We start from the raw sequence: 23,215 nt of genomic DNA on the forward strand, positions 1-23,215 counted from the left end.
TGGTACATATGTTCAATTTAAGGAATTGGAATAGTGGCTTGCTAGAAGTGGTTAAATTTTTTTGTTTATCGATTGAAAGGCCCAATACCTAAAAAAATAATTCCTAGAAACATTTAACGATCCTATTGTGCCATTTCATTTGGTTTGGTTTGGTTTGGATTTGGTTTTGATTTCCATTTAGTTTCGGTTTTGTTTTGGTTTTGGTTTTGATTTTGTTTCGATTTGGTTTTGGTTTTCGTTTTGATTTTGTTTCAGTTTGGTTTTGGTTTTTGTTTTGATTTCCATTTAGTTTCGGTTTTGTTTCGATTTGGTTTTTCATTTTGATGTTTCTGAGATATCTTGTATCTTGTAAATTTGATATTTTGTTTTGTTAACTATCTAGGTTTGGTTTTGATTTGTAAATTTGTTGATTAGGGTTTAGGGTTAACTGTTGAAGAATATTTCAGATCAAAATTAAGAATTTACAAATGTAAAAACAAATTTATTTATAGGCTACTTTAAAAAAAACTAAAATAATACCAAAAAAATCTAAATAATACACAAAAAACAGGAAAAATATACAAGGAAATTACAAAATATGAAAATAGATGATTGAATGTGTACCTGGGATAGTGGTGGAGGCCTGAAATGGAATCCACTACACGGGGGCCCATTTTTGATCTCCTGTTCTCACTTCAATTCCAGGGTGAAAATAAAAAAATTCACCCGAAAAAAAGGGTAAAATACGATTTAGAAACGAGGCCGTTTTTTAAAAATGGGCCCCTATTTTGTTTAAAAGCAGACCCCCGTTTTAGACCAAAACAGGGAACTGTTTATTTTCACTTTGGGCCCCTGTTACCTTTCGGCTCGAGGGCCTGAAGCATAAACGAGCCCCCATTTTTTGAAAACGGGCCCCCGTTTTTAAGAGCGCGTTTTCCAACACGTAGACTTCCGCTAATTTTTGACTCATTACCTTGCACTTGCCCCATAGTAAGATGACAATATTCAATCATTCTGATATCCTTTTTTGTCTTGCAATCATTCCAAATATCCTCTATACAGGAAACATGAGTATAGCTCTTCTTTAGATTGTTCTTCGGACCTCTGTAGTCAAAATGTTTCCTAGCCTTGAAGAACCTCATGGTAACCCTTCTCATTTCTTCATCCATGGCTTTGACCTTGTAAATGGAATTGATTGAATATCTTCCAATGGTGAGGGAGAAATTGAACCTAGACTTGTGTGAACCTAACTGACATTCATGCATTGCAATCATCTGGAAAGCCAACTCCATGAGCTTAATTTTATCTAATGGGTACCTAGGAAGCATGAAGGGTTCATCATCATAAAATCCTACTCTGAGATAAGTAAAAGTGGGAAATTATAGAAATATACACCCATACTGGTTCACCACATTCCAGGCTTCATCTGACACCCTCTTCTTTTTAAGTTCCTTATCAGACGTGCACATATAATGATAGAAGAAAGTGTCATTCACTCTCCTGAAATGAGGTAAACTATGCTTCAGAGTCAATTGAGAGTAGTATTGCTATACAGGAATTTGACTCTTATCTCCTATAGTAGACAATCCTAGAAAATTCCTCATTGAGGTTGTTGCATATACTAGATATGAAGTCATATAAAACTTCAAATTAGTAGGGACCTTGGTAAGTTTCTCACACAAACCATCACTCATCTATTTACCCCAAAAGATCTTGTTTTGACAAATGATATGGATATATTGATACATCCATTCATGATAAGTAGGCCACTCCAATGAATAGTCACTCTGATGGATATTCTTGTTCAATGAAGTCACTTTGATGAATAGTCTTAGGCCATCTTGCAATAGTAGGCCTTGGAGTCTCCAACAAATTATCATTGATATTTCTTCTACACTTATCTGAATTATTATCATAGTATGTTTGTGCTGATTGCATGTCAATATTGGCATACGGATCAATATTTGGACATTTTAAAATGGTGTCAAAGAAATCCTCATCCAACTTAATAAGATTTTTCTTCCCCTTTGCATCCTTGACATATCTACTTACTAAATGATACCTATTATCTAATGCTAACATAAACTCATGATTATGTGTTAACATTGAGAAAGTCACGACCAAGTGAATGCCACTATTAATAATTGCCTCCATCTTGTAATACTCAGGTGTCTCTTTTACTCTCTTTAGGAATTCTTCAACATCTATGTGTCCTATCTATGTATCCCTAATATTATCAATATTAGATGATATAGATGAAGACAGGAAGACTAGATGAGGGTCTTGTTTCTTGAACTTCATATCCCTTTTACTTGGTGATGGCTCTGTCATTTGATTGTAATTACAACCGCAACATTTGAAAAAGATAACCACCATGTTTATCTCATCAGAATCACCTTATTAGGGTTTCAAAAACCCTAACTCGTTGACAAAACCAAATGCCTTTGATTGTAAATTGGGTTTGTAACCCCAATTTACATGTGTGTGCACTAGGTGCAAATCGGGTTTACAAACCCAATTTACACCTAACATAGGTGTGGTTTAAAGAAGTGCATTTTGGACTCATAAGTCTGATTTGCATTCTAAAATAATTACAAGTCATATTGGTGTAAGTTAAGTTCGTAAACCCAATTTACACCTATGAAGGATCATACAAAACAAAGTGGTGAAGATTGAGTTTACGAATCCGATAGGCACCACATAGGAAATAACAAAATGGTTTAGGTTTTGGTGTATAGCGGGATCTTAAACCCGACCTACACCATTTTGGAAGGACTCAGTGCATGTTAGGGTTACGGCCCCAACATGTACACCAAACACAATACTTAATGTGTATATCTACTGGTGTAGGGCGGCGTTACAGCTCTGACCTACACCACAGTGGAAGTATTTGGTGTACGCCAGGGTCCTAAACCCACCTTGCACCAAGCAATAACGATTTTTTAAAGGTTTTACCATATGTCAAGATCATGATCCCAACATATACCATTTGGTAAGAGTTGGGTTTATGTTGGGGTTACGGCCCCAACATCCACCAAATGATAAGATTTGCAAATTAGTCTATGGAAAACGCATATATATGGTGTATGTCAAGGAAACAACCCTACCATGTACACTATATGAAAAGAAATTTGGTGTATGATGAGATTGCATCCCCGACATGGGTAAGTGCACCAAGATGGTGAACAAAAAATCAGACACCCTCCAAAAAAAAACCAAAAATGAATGTAACGTGTCAGGTTATTTGAAAAAAAATAACCCATATGTGTTATGGTTAGGAAAATTTGAATCATATAATGTGTACGAGGTTTTATTATTAAAAAAAACTGCGTATGCATTACTAATAAGAATAGTAACACATACTTGGTGTTTTTAGTAATAAAACCCTATATGGATTTTTCTGATTATAATATTTTTTTGACCCTAATGGCATTTGACTGAATAGGTAAAGACTGTTGTGATATGCAACTGGTAAATGATTGATTGGTGAATGTGATGAAGAGATTGAGATTCATGTTTGATGACTAAGTCTTGTATTTTCATTGATGGCAACAATATTTTTGTGGTCATATAAGTCTTGGAAGCCAATCGGTAAGGTATAACCGGTACAGATGACAGTTTGCCAGTGATCCGGCAAATAGGTTCTTAACCAATAAACAAAGAAAAAGTTGCATTCATGCAACCAGTACAGGTGATTGATGAAGAGTTGAATGATGTGGTTTTACAGGAGTGATGGAGACAGGTATTTGGAGCTATGTTCATGACTGCATTGGCAGATTAAACCAGACAAGCGATATTTGATGTACAGAGCAGGTATTTTGATGAACACTTAACTGGTAGTGAGAAAGTCACTTAAATCGGTAAAACGGCACAGGTTTTGACTTGTTATGTCGGTGGCCGACATAGGTTTGGCGTGTAATATTATTTTGTCTAGATTCATTGAACCTAGGAAATTGTTCCAAGGTTGTAGCCGACTTAGTTGATGTCTGTAAAAAGTGTGATGAGTTATGAGATAGATATAAGATCGAAGGAGAATATTGAGATTGTGATTGTGCGGTGATTAGTGAAGCTCTGTATTGATGTATTATTGATGTTTTGAGGATCTGAATCGGATCTTATCAGACACAGAGGTGTTATATGAAGATCATTTGAACTGTTGTTACCCTAACAGTTACAGCAGTAAAATCCCCTAACCGAGTACTTCCTAACAGACCTTACATTGTAAATCACTTAATCGGGTAGCTCTATATTAGAGTGTTAAATCCTCTTGCAAGGTTGATCCTAATAGGTCAAAGCTCCTAACAAGGCTAATCATTTAAATCCCTTAACCGGGTGACTCCTAACCGGGTCTGCTTCTACCAGGGCATGTTTGTAAGACCTTAACCGATCAAGATTTGTATCCTACAGATAGTGAATCTTGTGGGTATTAACTCCCACCGTGGTTTTTCCCTTTTGGGTTTCCACGTATAAATCTCTTGTATTATGTGGAATTTGTTTTATTGGGCATTAGCTTATGTGGTGATATTCCTCTTATCCTTATTCATTTTTAAGTTGTTTAAGTCGATGATCAGATTCATATTGCTTTTTCTTGCATTGATTCACCCCCCCCCCTCTTAGGGCCTTATAAGTTTATCAATTGGTATCAGAGAAAACCTTCTTTGAGGCTTAACCGCTTGAGAAGGACTCCTAAGGCAGACATGGGGGATATGCGTTATAGAGAGATGTCTCACAAACTTGCAGAAACTGAGGATGCCATAGAAAGATTGAGAGGCATGTATAAAACTTCACTTGCTAAGAGAAGAGAGCTAACCGAACAATTGTTAGAGGTTTCTGAGAGAAGTTCTTTTGATGAAGCAAATATAGGTGCATTGGTTCATGAGGTGCAGAAACTAAATGATGAGAAGACTAACTTGAGGAGAGAGCTAGAATCCCTTGTTGGGAATATGCCTCAGATTCTCCTAACCATGTTTGGGTTGATCGGAGTAGCCTACACCGATGGACCAGCAAAGCATTACCTTGTTACCATCTTGGTTGTTGAACACTTTCTGATCGGTGTGACTTAGGCTGATGTTTTTATTTCTATCGAGACAACTCTGGCCGATGAACTCAACTTCTCGGGTTTAGTATCAGCTATCGGGAGAAGTGGTTATTTTCTACACCAAAGTCCCAATGGTTTGGTTGTCTTCCAGTTGGAACGTTTCGCATATCGGCATAGCAGGTTTGAAGTCATCTCAATGACCCGACGAAGTCGACTTCGGTCATTGGGGTAACTTTGGCTATCGAAAGGACTGCATGAGCATTATACTGATACCCGATCGAGTCGCCTTAGGTGATCGAGTTGGCATCGATCATCGGAGGTTCCTGTTCAATGTTATGCCGATACCCGATGGTTTTGTCTTGGGTGGTCCGGGTCGTCATTGGCTATTAGGGGTTCCGGTTTGAAGCTACGTCGATACCCGATGAAGTCGCCTTCAGCAATTGGGTTGATATCGGCAATCGGGTCGACGTGATGAAGGCTACGCTGAAGTCCCGATGAGTCCGCTTTGTTTTGCTTCGGAGTGCTTCACTTATCGGGATAGCAGTTTTGGGCATGAGCCGATCACCTGATGAGACCACCTTAGGTTATCAGGATAACAATGCAGATCGGGGTAACATCGCAGTGTTGGTTCCGATGAGCGGATGAGGTCTGCTCTTGGTTATCGGAGATCAGGATAACATTTCATGTGTTTTGCTGATGACCTGATGGAGTCACCTTTGGTGATCAAGTATCTTCGGGTGATTGGCTCTACCGATTGAAATCTATACTGATGGCTGATGGAGTAGAGACCGACTACGGATGTGAGATCGAACCGAGATCCAAAAAGGTGAACACTCAGACACTGAAGATAGTCGCGTCGGTATATATGAATACGAATCAACCCGACTTCCGGATGAATGTGGGATATTTGGTTCCCACGAGTTCATGAACCAACTGGCAGTCGCTCAATGGTTAGACTTCCTGATGGTTGAAGCGACTAACTATCAGAGTGGCTAGAGGAAACTGAAATGCAGTTGGATGGATGGAAGACCATTGGTTTCCATGACAGTTATGCTTAACTGATACATTGTAATCTTGGCTTATATATATGTTGCCAGAAATGTAACCGAAATGTGACATAGGTTGAACTGTGGTTGAGTGCGAGCAGAGTGTGAGGTTGAACGATGGTTGATCAGGGCAGAATAGAGTGACTACGAAGGGATGCAGAGAGGCTACGTTGTTGTAGTTTTGGCATGTTTGTAGTCTTGTATGTTTGGCATGATGTTATAGCAGAGTTCTGAGAACAGAGTCCATAAAAGAGGATCTGAGTACTTTATTATAACCGTGTTGTTTCCTGAATAAAGGGATCTCTTTTTGGTGATGGGTTTTTTACCCGTAAGGGTTTTACCACGTATATCTAATTTCTTTCTCTGGTACTATTTTGTTTGGTTAATCTTAATCTTCTGTCTGTGTTTATCTTAATGTACTACAAATTGAAATTAAAATACTTCCTTGCTTGCAAATCCCCTTAGAATTGACGTTAGGAGAGTGTTTTCCGTGCACTGCTTTCCTTACAGCCCTAACTATCCAGATGAGTCAAGAACTTGAAGCAAAGAGGGCAGCAAAAGACAAAATCAAAGAGAAAGAACATGAGATATTCAAGATAAATCGGGAAAATGGCACTCTATATGCACACTTGCATGACGAAAAAGAATAAAAAGAAGAGATAAAGGTAGAAATGGATATGGCAATGTCTCTTAGACATACTCTCATAAAAAGGAATGAAGACCTTACAAAAGAACTTGCTGATGCTAATGAGAAGCTTGCAAAGTTTAACAAAAGTTCTACCATGCTTTATGAACATATCCAATCTCAAAGGATGAATGGTGATACAACTGGATTGGGCTACAATACATTTAAGAAAGGTGAGTCTTTTGGTACTAAGGACAACAGGCATGAAGGTAAACTTGCTCCTAAGATTCAAAAACCCACCGGTCAGAAATCCTATAAGCCTGTTTGTTTCAATTGTCATAAAACAGGACAAACTACTAATGTTTGTAGAAGCAGATCTGATGTTTCTAATGGTTATAGACTCAATGCTTATCAAGGATATAAGCCTAGAACCTTTAATGGTTATTGTTTCACTTGCAACATGCATGGACATAGAGTTGTTGAGTTCAGGTATGGAGAAAATAATCCTACTCCTCACATGAGTCAGAGATTTGGTGGTGGTTGGCAAAGAACCTTCAATGATCGGAGAAGTCCTAACTGGCAAAGACCCTATGCTAACCGTTCTAGTCCCTATGAGATGGGAAAGAGGATGAATATGGTTTGCACAGTCTATCATAACTATGGTCATGTAGCTATGAACTGCAGAAGAAGGACTAGTAGAGGCAATGCTATACCTTAGAGAGCATCTAGTATGGCTTGTTATCATTTTCATAAACTGGGACATATTGCAAAGTTTTGCAGAGAAAAGGTGAACCAACCGGTGAATCAATCTGCTAACCAAAAAGGGAAGATGAAAGCTGATGTGGAGGAGACTAGAGCTGAAATGAACAAAATCTGGAAAAAGAAGGATGATGAGAAAACTGAAGTCAAACCATTTGAAGATCCTATTTCTTCACCTAATATGGACAACCCTTCACCGGCAAACTAAGTTGTTAAAAATCTTCGGGGGAACTTAATGTTAGATCTATTTCAGAACCCCCTGAAGGACCATGAGGTATGTTGAATCTACATACTTTGATGTATTATGATATTAAGAAGTGATTTTGTGATGTTTTATGTGAACCGGTAATGTGTTATAAGACATTTTTGGGTTTTACTAGTAATGGAATTTGATGCGGTAGATAATGGGAAAATAAAAGGAACTTTTTGAATGTTATTTGTCACATTGCATACTTGTGAGCACATGGAGAGCGAGCAGAGTGGAGCTTGTGTTTGCAACATCTAACTTGTTTGATAGAGATTTGAATTGATTTGGTGTGTCTTGTGATCGGGAATCGGTGAGAAAGCTTTGCTGGTGTTTGGAACCCTAGTGTAGAAGCGCTAAAAGGTATTTATCCAGATATCTTATCATCTACTTATCTTTCTGAAATCACTGAAGATGGACACCCCTCATTTAGTTGATGTTACCAATAGACCTCATCCTAAATTTAAGAGGCACCTGTTTAAGTCTGAGGAAATTGATCCCGTCGGAGCCCTATCTAGAATTCCTTATGGTGTCCTACATGTTGAAGATATTAGATCTTTCTATCATTACAAACTAGAGGACCTTGGTGTTGCTGCTATTTTTTATCAATATAAACCATTGTGTAATAAGAATGGTATTTTTTGAGGACCAATTCAAAAGGGTTACCGAGAAATGGTTTCACCATGCCCTAAATTTCATTAATGATTTTGATGGTGAACTTGTGAGATATGTGCTTAGCGGGATTCATGACCAGTTTATGTGGCTCGACCAACCACATAAAATTTCTAAGGAAGTTATTCATGAGGTCACCGGATTTTGTGCCACCGGTGAGATTCCAGTTTTGAGATCCATTCCTAAGAATGATGTAGAAAATTTAACAGGATCTAAATAGGATGCAAGAGAAATGATGGTGAATAATATCAATGATCTGACAGTAAAGTATGCTTCTATGGTGATCGGTTACCGGATCTATTACTCTAGCAGGATGAACAAAATCCATGTTGTTGCTATCCACACTACCCACCGGATGATCAAAGAAGATGTTGACTATGACTTGTCAGAGGCATTGAGGAGTCAACTTGTGATGAACTTGGAATCCATCAAGAAGGATAAGAGGTTAAGGCTTAAATTTGGTCAATTAATTCTAGGTCTATTCTTTTATTTTCATAAATGTTTCCCTGACATTGGTGATATCCAATGGATAGATGACACTCCTACATTGATGCAAATGAAGTACAACATTAGAATGCTTGGTAATGATTTTGGACAAATTGCATGGGGATATTTTAAAGACTTTCAAAAGAAAATGCATGCAAGGGAAAGGATACCGGTAGAGGTTGTCAACCGGTATGAAAGCACAATTTTCTTTATCGTTGATACAGATACTTGCATGATGGAGGCAGTTGTGCCTCAGACTACATGGATAATGCCCATGGGCTATGAAGTAGACAAAGATCTTATGATTGCATATGATGATCATTTTATTGCCCAACAGGTAGATACAACTGCAGAACCGTTTGGCACTTACAAGGAGAAATCCCTTCGAGTGCACTCTGAACTTCATGTGACCAGTAATTGCAAAGAAAGTAAGAAAAGAAGTTGAAGCATTTGCAGAGCAAGCAGGATTCACAAAGGAAGCCATTGTTGAAGCAAGAGCAAAGCATGCTACTCAATAGGTCGGAACATCAAGTGGACCAACTGGTACTCCCACCAGTGTAAAGACAAGAGCTGGAAAGGAGAAGGTTGCAGGGAAAGAAAAATCAGCAGCTATTAAAAAGGAAAAACCAGTAGAAACAAACAAGGAGAAACCTTCGAAGATTCAATTCTAGAGAAAAAGTAAAATTGTTGAACCTCCTACTACACCGGTTAAGGTCAGTAAAAGGAAAAAGCAACAAGCACATAAACCGGTAGATGTAGATGAAGAAGAGACTGAGTCCGAAAGAGAGAAGAAATCCCTAAGGGCCAGTGGCAAAAGGTCAAAGGGTGTTGGTACTCCAACTATGAAATCTCCAAAGAAACCGATAATCAAGCATACACCTCTTGAAAATTTAATAATAAACATTAAAGAGTATGGTATATTGACTAGTGTGAAGAAACTCTTTAATAATTTTGGTAAAGATGAGCAAAGGGTGATAGAAGATGCAATTGTTTACAGGATGAATAAATACAACAAGGCCCTAATTGAATTGCAAGGGAAAATTCCAAATTCATTGTATAATATAATCGATGCTAGATGGCAGGCATCCATGAAACAAGATAGAGAATACATTAAATATTTTCTAAAAAACTTGCAACCTAAAGCTACTGAGGAAGAGCTAGATGAAATTATTGCTAAGGAAAGTCATCTTTTAGGTCGAAGAAAAGGTTGACAAGAATGTTAATTAGCGAGACCCAATTAGTCCATGAGGAGACTGAACAAATTTTGAAAAAGGTACTCGGTCTGATTCTGGATGAAGAGGAAGAAGTTGAGGAAGATGAACCAGAGAGGTTCGAGGCTGAAGATCTTCCGAAAGGTGTTAAAATACCTGATTTTAAGCCTAATGAAATTGTGTTGGATAATCAACCAATGAACACACAAACTGAACCTGAGATTATCCATGATGATGATGATGATACCGGTAATAATGATGATGTTGGTGCTCCTGACAATGTAAATGTACAGGATATTGATGTTGAAATGTCTTAGCAACATGAACAGGTTTAGGGACAGGAAGAAAAGAAAGATAAGGAGCCATCGGTAGTTACTCAAATTGTTGATACAGGATATTGATGTTGAAATTTTATGATTGTTGAGTTCAAAAGTTGTACTTAGGCTATTAAAAGTTGTCAACAATTATCAGCAGTTGTCAGAAGTTGTCAATAGTTGTGAAAAGTTGTGAATAGTTGTCAAAAGTTGTCAATAGTTGTGAAAAGTTGTCACTAGTTGTAAAAAGTTGTCAATAGTTGTGAAAAGTTGTCACTAGTTGTCAAAAGTTGTCAATAGTTGCAATGCAAAGTTGCAAGACAGGGTAAATCTCATTTTATTTGTCGTATCCATGAACCGTTACCATGAGAATGTATGGGTTGGCATATTTATGCTAGGAATGGTCTTGGTTGGGTCCCCAGGTCGCTCGAATATTCAGCGCCCTGTCGTCGTGGTGCCATCTCTTGAGTGTCCTAAGTTCAAAAAATTGTCAAACTTTGACGTGTTGTTTCTTGGAATCCGGGGCACGTACAAGTGATTTGTTTGAACCCACAGGGTCACATTAGGCCCCTGTACAATAACCTATCTCATATTTTGAAGAGGCAAAGCTATTTTCTTAGGGAAACAATTTTTCTTTTAAAGAAAATATTGTTAGTCACGTGTAATGCAAATTTGCAAGATAGGGTAAACATCATTATGTTTCTTGTATCCATAAAATGTTAGCACAAGCATGTCCAGGTGGGCATTTTTATGCTAGGCATGGTCCTAGTTGGGTCCCTAGAACACCTGAACATTCGACGCCCTACCGTCGCGACGCCATCTCTTGAGTTCCCTAAGTTCAAAAATTGTCAAAATTTGATGGGTTGTTCCTCAAAATTTGGGGCACATGCGAGTGATCCGTTTGAACCCACAAGGTCACATTAGGCCCCTCATCGCATATTTTGAAGAGGCAAATCCATTTTCTCAAGGCATCGATTTTTCTGTTGATGCAAATGTTGTTAGTCGCATGCAATGCAAAGCTGCAAGATAGGGTAAATCTCATTCTATTTTTTGTATCCATGAACCGTTAGCACGATCGTATCTGGGTAGGCATTTTAATGTTAGGAAAGTTCTTGGTTGGGTCCCTAGGTTTCCCGAACATTCAACGCCCTATTGTCGCAACGCCATCTCTTGAGTGCCCTTAGTTCAAAAAATTGTCAAGCTTTAACAAGTTGTTTCTTACAATCCAAGGCATGTACAAATGATATGTTTGAACCCACAAGGTCATTTTAGGCCCCTCTACAATAGCCTATCTAATATTTTGAAGAATTAAATCCATTTTCTTAGGGCAACGATTTTCCTGTTGATGCAAATATTGTCAGTCGTGTGCAATGCAAAGTTGCAAGATAGGGTAAATCTCATTTTGTTTGTCATATCCATGAACCATCAACGTGAGCATGTCTGAGTGGGAATTTTTATGCTAGCAGTGGTCCTGGTTGGGTCGCCCAAACATTCGACGCCCTACCATCACAGTGTCATCTCTTAAGTGCCCTAAGTTCAAAAAAATGTTGAACTTTGATGGGTATTTTCTAATAATTTGGGGCATGTACAAGTGATCTGTTTGAACCCACAAGGTCATGTTACGCCCCTCTACAATAACCTATCTCGGATTTTGAAGAGGCAAAGCCATTTTCTTAAGGCAATGATTTTTCTGTTGATGCAAATATCGTCAATCACGTGCAACGCAAAGTTGCAAGATAGGGTAAATCTTATTTTGTTTGTCATATCCATGAACCGTTAGTGTGAGCATGTTCGGGTGGGAATTTTTATGCTAGGCATGGTCCTTGTCAAGTCCCCATGTCACCTGAACATTTAGCAACCTACCATCGTGGTGCATCTCCTTGCACATTAACAAAAGAATAATGCATGAATTACACATTTGCAAAATAACAATGTAGAATAATAATACATGAAATTCATATTTGGAAAATAACAATGCATGAACTACACATTAACAAAGTATAGTGCATTAATTTCAAGTAAAATCATAGATACAAAATTTATCACAAAATTTCATTTATGCATTTATAATCATTTGGTTGTTTATATATACAAAATTTGGCCCCTAAATAGGTACAAATTAGCTCATGGACATTTATATACAAAAGTTGGTCTCTAAATACATACGAATCATCTCATGGTCATCTATCTACAAAATTTGGCCTCTGAATACATACAAATCATCTCATGGTTGTCTATATACAAAATTTGACCTCTGAATACATACAAATCAGCTCATGGCCATATATATATACAAAATTTGGCCTTTGATTACATACAAATCAGCTCATGGCCATCATCTATATACAAAATTTGGTCTCTCAATACATACAAATCAACTCATGCCCATCTATACACAAAATTTGGCCTCTAATTACATACAAATCAACTCATGGTCATTGTCTATATACAAAATATGGTCTCTCAATACATACAAAGCAACTCATGGAATTATACAAAGTATCTCACACAAAATACTTCTTGGCAAGGTCAAAAAGACCTCTAACATTTTCGGAAAGAAAATTTATGTAATATATTCTTGCATACCATCATCATCCTCAAGCAAGGGAAATTGGTTCTACAAGAGGTTGAGGTTGGTTGGAACCTACGTAACCCACTCATCTATTTTTATGGAACAATCTCGCCTTCCTTTGTATGCCTTGAAGGGCTACGAGAGAAATGTATTCAAATGGTTAGCTTGTGTTGAAAGCACCAAGGCTAGCTGAGGAGTAATTGACATTGACAAACAGAGGCCTCACAATTATTAAAAACAATACTTCTTTCCCCTTCTCTAAAGAGTTTGAAACTAGAGGTGGCAGATGAGAAACTGAGGGTTCTTGAGGCTTGGTAAATGTTGTTCCAAGTGTGGTGACCTTTCCCTTATGGATCACCGTCATCTATTTTTTTCAAATTTGTTCACCTCTAAAGAGGTTCACAGAGGCTTTATACATCAATCATGTTCTTAAGATCACGAGACAAGTCAACCTCAGCACAGACCCTTTTTGGGGGTCATGCAAGATAGAACCAGTTTGGTTCGCAACAAACAACCTTCCCATGGGAAGTAGCAATGGAAGAAAGAAAATGCCAACAAGGTAGAGGAAGGCCTTGGAACTTAAATTAAACCAAGACCTAGAGCTTCTTTCAATGAAAGACGTGAAAGTCTCGAAATGATGCCTGAAAAACAAGGATGACCTAACATGCCACGAGCCATTCTAAAAAATAAGTTGGGCATGGTTAATCTTGGCAAAGGAAAATACAAAAAAGTCTCTGGTAAGGTTTTGGATGCCAACATTGTGGATCCCATGAGGGGACCATGCCTTGGAAACCCAATCCCATCCACCATGCTTTCAAGGGGGAGCCCCCCAACAAAATACCCAATAAGCATAAATTTTTCTAACCATTGACATGCATAATCAAATTCTAGAGTGCGTAAAACCACATCCAAGGGATTTTCAGAAGGCATACCTCATGAAAAAATTTAGAAACAAATTTTTGAGGCCACTTGTTTAGTGGATCCATTCATACGAAATGCCAAAAGATCAACACTAGTATCAACTATTGACTTGAAGTTGGGCATGGCCATTAAATAACCTAAAAAGTATCACAATAAAAGCAGTATGATGGAATACAGACACAAAAATTCAATAAGTAGAAAAAATGCTTTAAACCATCAGCTACACTCCTCCACTTTGAGTATTTTCTAGAACCTATATTATTCTAGGAATGTAAGTGATTTTAAGCTTACCAATATGCCTTGTCTAGGCATGGTGTATAAGGCCTATGATGGTGTGCTAACTAATTTTGATCACCCAAGATTGTTTGATGGTGTGAAGGAAGAACATACATGACCTAGAAATCCATTTCTAAGGTCACAAGGTGAGTAACTTCCCAAGGCTATTTTCTTACCAATGCATTAGAACCAAAAACAACCAATAAGTTCCTATCAATTCATAAGATTACTAGGTGATGTTCTTAATATTTCTAAAGGTATGTGTGGCCTAATGCTATGAAATGAGAGGGTATGTCTAGTGGCTTAATATGAAATTGTATCACACAATTCTCCTCTTCTACTTTGTAAGGTATAAATTTCTTGCAAGACTTTCCTAATGAGAAATGTCCTACCAATTGAAGGATCTTTCAATTCTCCGCAAATTATATTCTCCACTATAACAAAAGGGTTTAGGTCATCCCCTTGGTGATGAAATCCTATATAGGCCCAAAGTAGGAAATAAATACCAAGAACTTTTGATCCAAGATAACCTTGTAGCACAAACAAAGTGCATACATGCCCTGACATTTTTTGGATTGAAAATGATAAAAGAGAGCATGATAGTGTTTTTGATCTCCGAGATGAACTTTTGGTATGAGGAGAAAGAATGAATACCATGTTTTTCTCATAAACATGGCAACAAAATCCATTCACCCTTAGAAAATGAAGTGTGCAACTAGATTTAGTGGAAATGGTGGGTCCTTTAAAAAATGAATGTACAACAAAAGTGTTGTAATTTCTTAAAGGAACATTTTTTTAATTTTTTTATGTTTACTCATGATAAAGGAGATAAAACAACACTCTAACAATAGAAATGTTTTTAATAATTAGTCATGATAAATGACGTAAAATGAATTGTTTATTCAATTAAACATTTAAAAAATAGCTTCAAAATTATTATCCATATGTAAATTGTTAGAAGAAGCACATTCCTATACAATTATCATGAACTCTTAATTATGATCATTGCCCTAGCAACTACATGAATGCTTTAATGATTAATACAAGATTTTTAAATAATTAATCATAAAATATATTTGTTTAACAAAGAGGGTCTCTTCTATATTCTTGTTTATAATCACTAATCTTCATGCTATAAGACATCACATACACTAGCTATAACGATGAGTGTTTTAATATTTATGGTGTTGAAATTTTACTCAATATGATTTATTCATTAACTTTTGTCATTTTTTAATTAATAGCACATGAAATATGTCTTGTATAAAAAAAAATTAATTATTTATTTGAAAATAATTTTTTTTCTATTAAAAAAAGTAATTTAATTGATTGAATAAAAGTGATAAACATACTAATATAAATCTTAATTTTACCATTTACCAAGATTAAAATTTACTAATTGATACATCCATACTTTAAAAGCTAAACAGCAACCTCCCTTCATTGCCAGCGCAGCTGAAAAAATAATGCTGGAAATATCTGATGATGAGCCTAAAGTTTAATAAGTTGTATCCCTGTTTGATAAATTAATTGTTATTTAAAAAAAAGACTCACAAATTTTAAACAATATAAAATAAATATACCATATAACTAAACAGCTTTATCATTCTTTTCATTTTACAGTTTAAGCATGGATAGCCTGAAAGAAGATAGAGAAGATGTTAAGCTTCTAACAGCTTAGGTCAATCCCTATGGCATGCGAGCTATTAATCTGATTTAGTTTCAAGATTGTTTTATCATATTATTAGGGTTTGAATCTTGATGAATGAAGTAATCAATATCATTAGCAATTGTGTTTAGTCAAGTGAACTGCAAATCTTTAATGAAATTTCTTTATTTAATTGCAATATCATTGAGAAATCCGTAAATTCCTTACTATTTTTATTTTGATCACCTATCATCTCGATGTAATTTGGATGAAGGTGGAACCCTAGTATCAAGACTATGATTGTACTTTTATTTTGATGTATATATGCACTTAATGGCTATTGTTGTGAACCTAATGCTTAAATATGATGTAAAATTATAAAGTGATTAAGAATGGTGAATTCAATGGTTCAATTTTTTTAATTATTTGGTTGCATTTATACATATACATGTTATATTCTCAAACTAACCAAGTATTGATATTATTTCAATGATATGCATGTGAGAATTAAATAGTTTTTTAGATGCTCAATATGCAATAAAAGTTGGACCTGGAAACTTGTTTCAATAACAAAACTTAAACCTCTCAATCTAGTCTGGCAATTAGGAGGTTGAATTATCCCAATTACACCACCGAACCAAGAATTTTCCCATCACTATTAGTAATTCTACCGATTGGTTATAGGTCACCTTGCACCAATCAAATAGTAAGTTTAACTCCTCCCTCTAGAGCCCCATAAACATATAGGAAATTTCTACCCATATATGACAATTTTCACATAAGGTCTAAATAGATAAATTTATGCAAAAAAATATTCACAATCCATATGCTAAAGAATTTAGACAACATACCATCAAAGGTGACAAAAGATGTACCCTAGGAAAACCTTGAAGAGGGAAAAACTTAGCCTCCAAAAGCATCTATCACTCAAGTATTATTCAGCAATAAAATTATTACAACATCTTTAAAGTCTCCATGAACATTTTAGAAACAACAAGTTCTCTACATGCACTGCATGTAAACAAGTATGTAACCACACATCCCATTCCAAGCTTCAAATCCTCACAAGTACAACCAAGAGATTCTCAAAACAATGCCTTAGACAAATTAGTCAACCTCAGACAACTACCCATGTTCATTCTTTTATATACATAAGCTTGCACAAAACCATTAAGTGGTACTACATAAAAACCATGTGACTAATACCATGAGCTTACAAAACCATTAATCCCCATATTTAATTGCTGGTACTAAGTTTTCCTAATATTAAATATTCTTTCAATGTGCAGCCCCACATTAAATATTTATCACAATGTTACATACAACACATTTAAAGTACTCCAAGAGTGTTAATCCCACGTGATGCAGCCATCCCTATATCCTTTAAATGCACCCCAAACAATATTAAATTATATTATAATATTATGTAAGATGTAAAACATGCATTTTCCTAACATAATGCTTGCACTAGAACCTATTTTTTAATAAATACAATACAATGAAAGAATGAAAGAAATCAAAAGAAATCAAAAGAAACAATATAAAAACAAACATAAAGGTAGCATGAAATAAATTAATGCAAATTGTGAGTGTGCATATATTAATAATTTGGGCATAGTAGAGGTGAGTCAAATTTGGACAATGTGTGGAATATGAATGACATACGCAATAGAGGTGAGTTAGATTTGAATATTATAGAAGTGACAATACTAGTTGACGACATTTGTTCACAAGGTTTATAAATGTAAAGCTATTCAACAAAGAATGCAATATTTTTGCAATACAAGAATCACATTTGTATATATTGATCTATTAATTCAAATAATAGATAATATATAAAAAGTATATTATATTGATCTGTTAATTATACTATATTATTATTTTAAATAATTCATAAAAATATTAATAATATAATAAAAAGTATAATTTTATAATAATAATTTTTATTTATTTATATATGATAAATTTTACGTAATTTCATTTTGTTGGACTTTTTCATCAATGTTTTGGATAACACTCTATGATCTATCATCAAGATAGTAGATCAGAGAGTGTGTGATCTGAAATTTTAAAAATTATATTTTTTTATTGATTAATTATCACACCTCCTTAAAATACTAGTATAAAATATTAAACGTTAAATCTAATATAAATAAACATTAAATTTAGATAGTTGAATTGAAAACAAAACAGTAATAGAAAATCCAAATGTGTTTTAAGTTTGAAAATATCAGAATGTTCTCAGAATATAAATAATTTGAAAAAAAATCTAATACCAAATCCATATTTAGCTTGCAAATTGAGCATGAACATAGAGCTACTAGAGGAAGATTGATTAGGAGAAAAACAAATTGACAGCAACCCGCCTTCATTACGGACATATGAAAAATAAAATTAAAAAATTATGCAATCAAATCTGAAAATTTTCAAATTTAAATAACATCGATTACTTAAAACTCATTTAATCTCTAATTTTTTTTAAAAATTGTTTGTACAATCAAATCGAAAAACTTAGAAATTCAATAACATGGAATAAAACTTAGCAGCTGCATTGACAATTCTGCTCACACACGGACTGATAAGAAGCTCAAGTCAAATGCCAACAATGATGTGAGCAATGACATCACAGGAAGAAACAAAATTTTATATAGAAAAGAAGATGTCAGATAAAGTTCATGAATGTTAAATATCATTGTTGTTGGCAAATACCTCACTTTGTGCACCTAAATAAATAGACAACTCAATTTAATCAGGGGTGAATATAAAAAATGTTAGAAAAACTTTTGGTCCGTCCAAAAAGTTCATATTATAACATGCTAGGTTCATATTATAAGAGGCTCACCTTATGACTTAGAAATTGCAGAGGAACAATGCGTTCACACTATTTTTATATTAACAAGGAAAAAAAAACAAAGACCAAGCTCACTTAAATCCAAACCCATTTCTATCCAACAAATAAATGTGAGTGAGAAACAAGATCTCCTATTTTTGTGAACCATGAGAGTCAAATCAGACCAATACAGTCCAATGGGACGCCAACAATGACGCCAGCAATGACGTTGCAGGAAGAAGCACGTCATTGTATGTTGTAACTAAACGGCTTACAACATACAAGCGTTATTTTCATTATAGAGCTTAAGCGTGGATAGGTTGAAAGAAGATAGAGAAGATGTTAAGCTTTTAACAGCTTGGTTCAGTCTCTATGGCATGCGAGTTATGATTGGGCTTGAAGAAAAGGGCATCAGTTATGAGTATGTGGAGGAAAATCTGCGGAATAAGAGTCCCATGTTGCTGCAAATGAATCCTTTACACAAGAAGATACCTGTTCTCATCCATAACGGCATGCCTATTTCAGAATATCTCATTATTCTTCAGTACATTGACCACGCTTGGAACTCTCCTCAAACTGCCTTTCTTCCCTCTCATCAATATGACCGAGCTATTGCACTCTTTTGGACAGATTTTGTCGAAAAAAAGGTACGTCGCAATCTTGACCTCATTTTTTATATCATATTTCTAAAAGTTTGAACGTTGGTGGATAGTGCAATCAAGTAACATACTACCACCCTCATCAATTGTGCTCAATCAATTAAACTATAATCTTTTAGTACAGGTCTTTATTTAACTCTAATATCATTGAGAAACCCATAATTTGTAAGATTTTTTTTCTATTTACTTCATATATGTTATTGTTCATAATCCTACCACATAAACAATTCAATCAAGTGAACACTGCTCACTACAATGAAATACACATATTTTAAGTACTAAATTCTCGGTTGGCTTCAATCACACACACTAAGCTTTGACTTCTAGGCTAAAAATTGTTAAACACTCATAGTTGACTGACATTCTCTAGGCTTGATATGTTGCTTAGTTTGTGCGACCTAAATTCTTAAAAACCCACAATTGATTATTGAATTATCTTCAACTTTGTTTCCCCATGATTATTTTCAATAAATACACTAATAAAATATATGTATGTAATCAAATCTTCAAATAAATTTAGCTCAAGCTTAATGTGCTAGATAAATATGTTTTGTTCATGCTCATGCTAATCTTTTCCTTATGTATATGGCAATGACTATATTTTAGGTTTGTTTTCATGGATTGGAGATATTTAGAACCAAAGGAGAAGTACAAGAAGCAGCGAAAAATGAATTCCTACAGAATTTAGCAATATTAGAGGGAGAGTTGAAAGGAAAAAAATACTTTGGTGGAGATAGGTTTGGATTGGTGGATATAGTGTTTGTACCTATTATTTCATGGTTTGATGCATTTGAGAGCTTGGGAAAGTTTACGATTCATTTGGAGGATACATTCTCAAATATTTCGACATGGAAGAAGAGATGTTTCGAAAGGGAAAGTGTAAAAAAGGCACTTCCTCCCCATGAAAAAGTGTTGGCAATTGCAACTGAAATTAGAAAAAATATATTAGGTGAGATTTAGAAATTTACATTGAGATATTATAATAATCAAAAATAAATGATCTATCTTTTTATATTCATATTTGTGCAAGTGGTATTCTTTATATACAATTGTACAATTAATTTAAAGATCATAATCTCTTATATTTACTACATAATCTATAGTTCATAACATTAATATTATGCCAACATTGGCATGTTGTTATGGTTAAGTAATTGTGTTGTTCTTTCCATCAAGGTTCAAACCTTGTTCAGGTATTATGTTTTATCATTATCTTATAAGTCAATGTCCAAACAAATATTAAGTAATTAACATCACATTTTATCTATGTACAAATTTATATATTGAAAATTTGAACTATAATTTTACTTAAAATAAATTGGCCTATGGTCTACCAATGTAATTCTATGGCTTAATTTGTTAGTTGTAATCTTACTTAAATAAATTGTTCTAATAGCTTATTCCCTTAAGATTCACTTATTAAGGTTATTTTTTTATCAATTTTATTCATCCCATTTTAAATAATATCTATATTTTTCATTCGTGTGCCTATAAAAAAATTATACCTTTATTAGTATACAATTCATATTAATTTTTAATACTATAGCATTTTAAAAAATACATGGTATTTTTTACTTCTTGTATATATCTAATGGAGCAAATAAATTAATACTTCTAGTATAACGTAAACATTAAGAATTGTTCAATCATCTCATATCTACTCATCAAAATTAAAAGACAACATTTAGAGATTTTTTTAATTAATTAATTGGGGGATTCTATTAAGGACCATTGAATAGTTTTAAAAATCATTGTACAATAATTATCAAATGGCCTTATAAGAGATAACACCAAAATAACAGTCAAACATACAAAAACGAACACCCAAAGAAATGTCTCACTACATAAGCTTAATAAGTGAATCTTGACAGAATAAGGCGTTAGAACACATTCCTTAAAGTAAGACCATAATTAACAAATTAAGCTATATAATTACATTGGTGGACTATTAAGCCAACTTTCTTAAAAGTAAAATTATATTTCAACTTTCAATATATGAATTAATACACAGATAAAACATAATGTTATTCACCTAAAATTTGTTTGAACATTAACTTAAAATATAGTGATAATATATATTTATTATGAAAATTAGACTACTTAATATGAATATAAGATATTTTGATCTCTAAATTCATTGTAATTGTATTCAAAGAATGCTACTTGTAAAAATATGAATATAAAAAGATTTGGAATCGTTTTTACTTATTATAATCTCTCAAATTAAACTAGGGTCTACAAAATAGCTCTTCACCAAATCAAAAAAATCACAAGATTGTCTTGACCATATAAAACCTACAAAACCACTGTTTTTGAGAATACCCATGCACATCCATACCCACTTCACATCTAGATGACTCAAAAGTCTGAAAACACCAAAAAAATGTTAAACCAGAACAATGGAATTATCATATATGATCATCACTATATATTTTGAACCTAAAATCTATAAAACCTTCATATCCAAGGAACATGAATCTAAGCCATCCAAGTACAACTATCCATAAAGAAAAGAAAAAAAAAGTAGTTCAAGAACTCCAAGCCCATTTGTAGGCCATCACCACAATTACCACCAGTACATGCATCTGAGGGAGATAGGCTACTCCATAAGCTCCCAAACCATCCAACGATAAACTCCATAGCCTACATGCAATCGAGGATAATGAAACAATTCCTTCCAATATTGGGACTAAAACAAGCATCTAAAAGAAGCACATTCACTCCATAGCTTAGACAACCCAAGTTTCTTCATATTGCTAGGGAGCCTAAAACAAACACTCAACATGAGAACTATACTACCCACAACCATGTATTAGGATTATAATGTTGTCAAACGGGAGCTCCAGAGCAATATTATATTAAACGAAAGTACATGATCAACTCCATGAAACTCCATCTTCGTCATTCTTAAAAATGCTTTTTGTCTTCTAGAAAACTAAATCAATTGCAAGACTTCCACTCATCAAAGTATTAATCATCAGTTGATTCCTTCAAAACAAATTTCCTCATGCTTTCTAAGCTAATAAAACTTAACATAAGAAATACCCAAAACCTCAAACACCATGAATCCTCACATACAAAAAACATGTGAATCATGGAACTAAACTCTAATACAAATTGAAGGGAAATGAGAGCATCCCAGTTAAAGCTCTCAAATCAATATGTACCTACAGTATCATATGTTTCTTCAAAACATATTACAACATGCCAATATAAGCACATACTACTATGCCATAAAAACAAAAACAGACATAGTTGATTGCCCACAATTAAATCTTTAAAGGAAAGATCATACAATTTACAAATCTACAAAAGTTTCAACAACATTACAGCATACAAATTTAATATTTTAGAGAGCATAGATATGTGTGGGGAAAACCCTTTCGGATAAAAAAACCCACACTCCAAAACATTGAGCCAATGTATTATTCAACAACAAAATTACAATACATTTTCAGGCTCTAAGCCTTTACATGGAGATTTACATCATGTTCCATTATGGAGAAAATCTGACAATGTAACCCCTGTGAAATGAACTCCTCTCCTCTCACTTGAATCAACTAAGGCATCAACATATATATAGAAATCAAGACAAAGAGGTAGGCGCCCATGGTCCCCAAAACCATCTTCAACATCTAAGAGGTAAGTTGTGTCATAAACAACATCTTGATAATCCCATGACACGTTGCTCATGGCAACTTCCAAGGCAACAACACCTATCTCATCCATAATGGCCATCTTGCCAAATACAATGTAAGTACAACATAGAAATCACTATGACCAAGAATAGGCACCTTCCTTACCTCACACCTGTTGGAATCAATGAACACTGAGAGGGGGGTTGAATTAATGTTCTGCAAATTTCAAACTTGTTATGCTTATTCTTCAACCACCAGATGAACTGCAAAGAAAGCAAACTGCGGAAACATAAAACA

General features: G+C 34.7%; 1 protein-coding gene across 1 annotated transcript; it reads left to right on the forward strand.

The window, feature by feature from the left end:
• The first annotated feature begins 10,065 nt into the window (after positions 1–10,065).
• On the forward strand, positions 10,066–20,240 carry LOC131066704 (glutathione S-transferase U20-like). Its single transcript, XM_058001537.1, has 3 exons — positions 10,066–10,341; positions 18,924–19,268; positions 19,887–20,240. Exons 1-3 carry the CDS (start codon positions 10,066–10,068, stop codon positions 20,238–20,240), a joined length of 975 nt encoding a protein of 324 aa, XP_057857520.1.
• The last annotated feature ends 2,975 nt before the right edge of the window (positions 20,241–23,215 follow it).

This window comes from Cryptomeria japonica, chromosome 9, assembly GCF_030272615.1.
Source record: "Cryptomeria japonica chromosome 9, Sugi_1.0, whole genome shotgun sequence".
NCBI lineage: Eukaryota > Viridiplantae > Streptophyta > Pinopsida > Cupressales > Cupressaceae > Cryptomeria > Cryptomeria japonica.

What these genes read in the sequence shown, in the direction of transcription:
- LOC131066704 (XM_058001537.1), top strand. Translation starts at nt 10,066, where the DNA reads ATGTTAATTAGCGAGACCCAATTAGTCCATGAGGAGACTGAACAAATT. An exon ending in ATGTTGGTGCTCCTGACAAT is followed by an intron (nt 10,342 to 18,923) that starts GTAAATGTACAG and finishes TTTTCATTATAG; the next exon opens with AGCTTAAGCGTGGATAGGTT. An exon ending in CAGATTTTGTCGAAAAAAAG is followed by an intron (nt 19,269 to 19,886) that starts GTACGTCGCAAT and finishes ACTATATTTTAG; the next exon opens with GTTTGTTTTCATGGATTGGA.